The sequence below is a fragment of the Macadamia integrifolia genome, chromosome 8 (assembly GCF_013358625.1).
Source record: "Macadamia integrifolia cultivar HAES 741 chromosome 8, SCU_Mint_v3, whole genome shotgun sequence".
Classification (NCBI taxonomy): Eukaryota; Viridiplantae; Streptophyta; class Magnoliopsida; order Proteales; family Proteaceae; genus Macadamia; species Macadamia integrifolia.
Genome location: NC_056564.1, coordinates 17,031,035 through 17,037,430, shown reverse-complemented (window position 1 = coordinate 17,037,430; position 6,396 = coordinate 17,031,035). Strand labels below are relative to the sequence as shown.

At 37.8% G+C, this 6,396-nt stretch overlaps 2 protein-coding genes across 2 annotated transcripts in view; one reads left to right on the top strand and one right to left on the bottom strand.

Moving 5' to 3' along the window:
* The first annotated feature begins 1,319 nt into the window (after positions 1–1,319).
* On the top strand, positions 1,320–2,791 carry LOC122085992 (polygalacturonase inhibitor-like). Its single transcript, XM_042654634.1, has one exon. The coding sequence runs from the start codon at positions 1,335–1,337 to the stop codon at positions 2,508–2,510; it is 1,176 nt and encodes a 391-aa protein (XP_042510568.1). The 5' UTR covers positions 1,320–1,334; the 3' UTR covers positions 2,511–2,791.
* A 3,232-nt stretch (positions 2,792–6,023) lies between these two features.
* Positions 6,024–6,396, bottom strand: part of LOC122086132 (polygalacturonase inhibitor-like) — a 2,053-nt gene continuing 1,680 nt past the window's right edge. Inside the window, exon 2 of the mRNA XM_042654847.1 lies at positions 6,024–6,385. Within this exon, the coding sequence (XP_042510781.1) occupies positions 6,065–6,385 (321 nt within the window). The 3' untranslated portion in view covers positions 6,024–6,064. The remainder of the gene's footprint in view (positions 6,386–6,396) is intronic.

The window sequence follows — 6,396 nt, the reverse complement described above, 5'->3', positions numbered from 1 at the left end:
TGAAATCAATACTAGTAGAAAGCTAATAGTATTGGATCGATCGCATGAGAAAATGTTTATTTTTTCTTCATAGGTTATATTTTTTATTTTCTTTCCATCTTTGTCCAAAATGTATATTATAATAATAATTCTATAAAGAATTAATATCATAGCTAGTAGCAAGTTATTATTTGATCACACATTAGATAGCAAGTGAATATTTTAGAAAAAGTCTCCAAACAATAGATTTTAATATGGATTTAGATTCTTATTAGTAAGAAGTTTCCTCCCACGATCTGAAGTTTTGTCAAACCCAATTGTTAATTAAATAAATCATTGAAAATTCAGGATTATCAAAAGATGGACTCACTATTGATGCGATGCATGGACATAAATGTGAATGAGTCTCCAAACAATAGATTTTAATATGGATTTAGATTCTTATTAGTAAGAAGTTTCCTCCCACGATCTGAAGTTTTGTCAAACCCAATTGTTAATTAAATAAATCATTGAAAATTCAGGATTATCAAAAGATGGACTCACTATTGATGCGATGCATGGACATAAATGTGAATGAAGCACAAACACATGTGAAGGTATATGTTTCAATTCAAGTATGAAATGTGATATTTGGCTAATTCAAACCATTCCTTAGATATCCAATAATCAAAATGATCATTCTTCCATGTGACAACTGTAATCGTCATCTTCTAATCCTTGTGACAAAATAATATTACATTTACGGGGCTTTCTTTAAAGATACTATATATATATATATATATATTTACCAAACAAACTCAACCTTTTTCTTTTCCCTTCCAGACCTTCCTGCTGCTATCCTCCCCCCCCTCTCCTCCTCTTTATCAGCACACTTCCCCCCCTAATTAAGCAGACAAAGAGGCTTTAATCCTATGGGAAAAGAGAGAGAGATGGCCCCCTTCTCTCTCCATTTCCCCCCTAAGTAAGCAGATAAAGAGGCTTTAATCTTATGGGAAAATAGAGAGAAAGATGCCCCCCTTCTTTCTCTCTCTCTCTCTCTCTCTCTCTCTCACATAAATGGGATAAGCCATGAGGGAGGGTAACACTTGGCAACATGCATGGTGAGAGCCGGCATAAGTAGTCTGTGGGACTCTGTCCTATAGGGTTTACCTGGTGAAGGTGGTGGTGGTGGTGGTGGCTTTCTAGATCAGATCATCAGAGCCGCACGTTACATATATTATATATGGTAGCCCAGCTTTGACCTTTCGTAAATCAGATCAGATCGGGAATTGATACCAAAGGAAAAAAAAGCTGACTGTTGACTAGTCAAAGGATACAGCTTTGACTAATGAAGTTTCGTGTAAGGGACAATAGTAATGGCTGTCTGGGTCCCAGATGAGGAGATAAAGATTAGATCCAACTGTCCCCACCAGCCACCAGCCACCAGCCACCAGCCTCCGGCCTCGTCTTTATCAACTATAATTACTGAAGCTCACTACTGTCAATTCTCACAGATCTCCACGAAAGAGACCATGGATACCCGACTCTCCTTATTCCCCCTGATCAGTACTATCCTCTTTCTGTCCTTTCTTCCAACACCATCTTTTTCTCGATCTCTGGCTACTTCTGTTCGCTGCAACAAACATGATTATAACGCACTGATGAGGATCAAGGCTGCACTTCACAACCCATACCACTTGGCCTCATGGGTTCCCAACACCGATTGCTGCGACTGGTACTCCGTCGAGTGCGACTCCACCACTAACCGCATCGTCACCCTTTCCATCTTTCAAGCCAACATCTCTGGCCAAATCCCTGAAGCAGTGGGCGACCTCCCATACCTCAACTATGTCATGTTTCATCACATTACCAACCTCACCGGAACCATCCCTTCCACCCTCACAAACCTCAAACACCTCACCACGCTCCGCCTCAGCAATACCAACCTCTCCGGCCCAATCCCTTCCTTCCTCAGCCAAATCCCCAGCCTCGACTTCCTCGAGCTTTCCTTCAACCAGTTCTCCGGTTCTATCCCCTCCTCCCTCTCCTCCCTCGCCAATTTAACAGATCTCCATCTAGACCGCAACAGCCTCACCGGATCAATCCCCGAATCATTCGGAAAGTTCAAACAGCCTTCTTTGAGCCTCTACCTATCTCACAACCAGCTTTCCGGTGAGATCCCCAAATCCTTAGGGGACGTGGATTTCAACACCATCGACTTATCACGAAACATGCTTCAAGGGGACGCGTCTATGTTGTTCAAGGCAAATGGGTCCACGGAAGGTATCGATCTGTCAAGGAACCACATGTTGGAGTTTGATCTATCAAAGGTAGAATTCGCCAAGAACTTGCAGCACTTAGACATTTCACACAACAAGATCTATGGGAGCATACCAGAGGCGATAACTGGATTGGATTTGCAGTACTTGAATGTGAGCTATAATCGATTGTGTGGGAAGATCCCTCAAGGTGGAAAGGTTCAGAACTTCGATTCCTACTCCTTCTACCATAACAAGTGCCTCTGTGGTTCACCACTCACCGCTTGTAAGTGAAAACTGTAGACGGCACAAACTGTATCTGTTTCTTATGGTATTTTTATGTTTGCGTTAATAAGGGTACGAACTACGATATACGAAGGTATTGTATCTGTTGTGGTGTTACAAGAGGCTTTGAAATATTTGAGTACTGTCGGTTATCCACCGTCTGATTGGATTTCATTTTGTTGGGGCCGTGTGTTTCCGGTTAGCAACCGTTTGATTGTAAAATTAATTTTCTATTTTTTTTCTTATCATGTAAAATTTTTAGAAAATTGTCCTTAATTAATTTGGTCAAACTAATTACAAGTATTAATGTAACATACGTGCGGTGCAAGGGAGTTTGTGGAAATACTTGAATAAAATGATTCTGATTGATGATATTATTTAATTATCATGTGTATTGGGAAACTCGTTAAATGGGTGCTCCATAATAGTGATCATAGTTCAAAGTCAAAGTTCATACCCAAAAAAAAGAAAGAAAAAAGTTCTAGGTCAAAGTCCCTATATGATAAACAACATTTTCCCATGATCAACGAGCTATAGTACAGCGTATCGACTTGAATCCTTAACTAGCTGACTCGAGTGATGATGGAGCAAGGATTTCTACCACTAGGCTACCAACTCCATTGAATAGTTTGGATGTTAAGAAAAGAAAAGAAATTTTGCCGAGAAAGATAAATACATAAAAATTATGTTATTTCACGTCTTATTATGCTTTTGCTACTTTTTTTTTTCTTGGCATCCAAACATATACTATTTGACACCTCTATTGTTGTATTTAGAATTTAATATTGTATTATTTTTTTAAATAAATAGATTATTTCACACAGAAACTGCATTTAATGAATTTCAATTTTTGAAAAATATCCTTCTTATTTCTACATTAAATAACTTTTAAGAATAATAGAGAGAGTAAAAAAATTTAATTACAAATCTTTTGATAAGAAAATCTCACCCATATTTTGTGAGAGAGAAAGAGTAATATGACAATTGTCAAGATTGTACATCCACGTACACTTGACAATTCAAAGCATGTCTTTTTCCTTTTTTTTTTTTTTTTTTTCATTATATTCCTTGGAGAATTTAAAATCTAAATAACTTTGAGTGCTACATGTTTTGAGCGTTGAGCATACTTGCAACACAACTAGTGAAACTGTGATTTAAAATCAAATTATCAGTAATTATATCGATCTCAATCGATAATGGTACGGATGAGACCATATTGGGGCTTGAAACATAATTTTACACTCAGTTTTGATTAAAAAAATCATCTTAAATAGACTTCTATTTATTTTTTAAAATGATTACATTTGAATTTGCCTAGACTATATAAATTAATTTTAGACTACTCTCAAGGATTAAAGTATCGGTATCGGTCGCTGTATCGGTCGGTCAAAATTAAGATACGTATCGGAGGGTATCGTATCGTATCGGAGATACGCTAAGATACGCTAAAGATACGCACATAAATGGATAGGAAACACATTTTTATACACTTTTGCATAAAAAAACAGTTAAAAAAAGTTATATATAACATGTAGAATGCATAAATACTTAAGTGGAGGGTATCGTATTGATAGACAAATATATTGAGTTGAAAATGTTCAAAATGATGAGGGTATGGCATTGATAGACAAATATATTTTTTTGAGAAAAATCAAAATTTTCCATGGAAGTTGTAGAACACTTGTTTTTACATAACATATAAAAAATCTAAACATTTTTAATCATTGAGCATGAGTAGATCTAAGAAATTTGAAATAAATTGAAACCCTCATTTTCTCTTGAAAAAAGTTTGTAAATCCTTATAAATCCAATGATTTCATGTAATAATGATGCACAAAATGTGATTCTAAGTATGATGAACTAGGGGTGTCAATTCGTGGCCCGAACCGACTAAACCGATTGGGACCGACCGTTTATAGACCAGTCCAGCCCGGACCGTTTATTAAACGTGTCGGGCTTGAGCCCGGCCCGTTTATAAACGGTCGGTCTTGGTTTTGCTACTTGGACCGTCGGGCGCCCGACCGAGACCGACCGTTTAACACCCGATCGAGACCGGCCTATTGTGCACTGGCCTAGCCCGACCCTTTAATGATTGTAGAATACCTATTTTACCCCCCAAATTAGAAAGTAAAAACTAAAAAGTAAAAACATGTTCATATTTTAAATAATGGTTATATTTGGTATCATTTATTAATTTATTGTCATTTTTTTGGGTTTGCATGAGTGGGCCGGAATATAAGCGCACATTTTAAAGAGGGTCCGTTTAAAAACCGGTTAAAGCCCGTTTAACATTAAACATGTCCGTAGCCCAATTAAGGCCCGACTAAAGCCCGATTAAGGTGGCCCGATTATAGCCCGGGGCCGACCGACCGAATATAAAGTGTACCATGCCCTCAATAACTAAGCCCGATTAGTTAAATGGGCGGACACGGTGTAGCCTTTGAAAGTCTTTAAGCTCGATCGAAACCGAACCGACCCGACCGGTTGACACCCCTATGATGAACCTTAGATTTGTAAAAAAACTTGAAAATCTAAGGTTAAAATTGAAAAAAGTGAGTAAAGATTCAAGAACTTACTATTCAAATTTTTCAACTTTCAAGTTCAAGGTTCTTCTTGGACTATGTTTTTCTCCTTCTTTGAACCATTCACTTCGACAATGTTTCTTTCAATCTACTATTTGAGTCTCCAAAAAGGTGTGTGAATCAAAGGGGAAGAAAGAAGAGAAATATAGAAAACTATTGGTGAGAGTTTGAAGTGTTTGTTCAAACAATAAAAGGCACATTCACGGGAATTTTCATATTTTCAGTCGATACGTACCGATACGGTACCGATACAGTACGATACGGCTCGATACTTCACGATACGGTCGATACATACCGATACTCTCGGGAATTTCCAGATTTTCAAAAGTTCGTATCGTAGAGTATCGTACGTATCGGTACCGATACGGTACGGTACGGTACGATACTCACTATACAGCGATACGTAAAAGGGGGCCCAAAATTCCCCGTAGCGTATCGGTATGTATCGTGTCGATGCCTACCGATACGGATACGTATCGGCCGATACGGCACGATACGCACCGATACTTAAAAATAATATATGAAATTATTTGAAAACAAGGAGAGCCCAAGTAGTTCACATATCAAGTTTTGGCAAAAATAAAAATAATATTAGAGTTACAAATTATTAAGTAAATAGACCATTAAAAATTTCAGAACTATGAAAAGCTACTCTCAAAATTGCTAGAGTGCATCGACATAAAGGGAATGAAAAACCCATATATGGGAATATATATGCTAACAAAAAAGTCAAAAATTTTGAATTATCCCTATCATTCTTCCCAGTAAGTGAGAGAACAGTGACCCACCACTTTTAATCCTTTTGCCAAAATAATATTTCATGGGTTAGAAGGTGGCTAACCAATGGTAGTCATATATTTCAAAATTCTTCTGTAACTGCAACAGATACCATTTATTTACGTAAACATAAATATTATATGGAACAGTAGTTGTTTTATATGGAACAGTAGTTGTTGTTTGAGTTTGTGCTGACGACAGCAGTTATGTACAAGCGGCGAGCGGTGAACCACAGAGACACTTGTTATGGTAGAAAGAGTAGGAATCGAAGTTCTGCACCTTCCCTCCTTGTGGGATCTTCCCACACAATTGATTATAACTCACGTTCAACCCCTGCAAATCCAATCCTGTTATTGTCTCTGGTATGCTCCCATAGATCTTGTTGTGTGAAATGTCTAAGGACTGCAAGTTCTTGGCGAATTCCACCTTTGATAGATCAAACTCCAACATGTGGTTCCTTGACAGATCGATACCTTCCGTGGACCCATTTGCCTTGAACAACATAGACGCGTCCCCTTGAAGCATGTTTCGTGATA

Excerpts from the sequence above, each read along its gene's own strand:
- LOC122085992 (XM_042654634.1), top strand. The coding sequence starts at position 1,335 with ATGGCTGTCTGGGTCCCAGATGAGGAGATAAAGATTAGATCCAACTGT.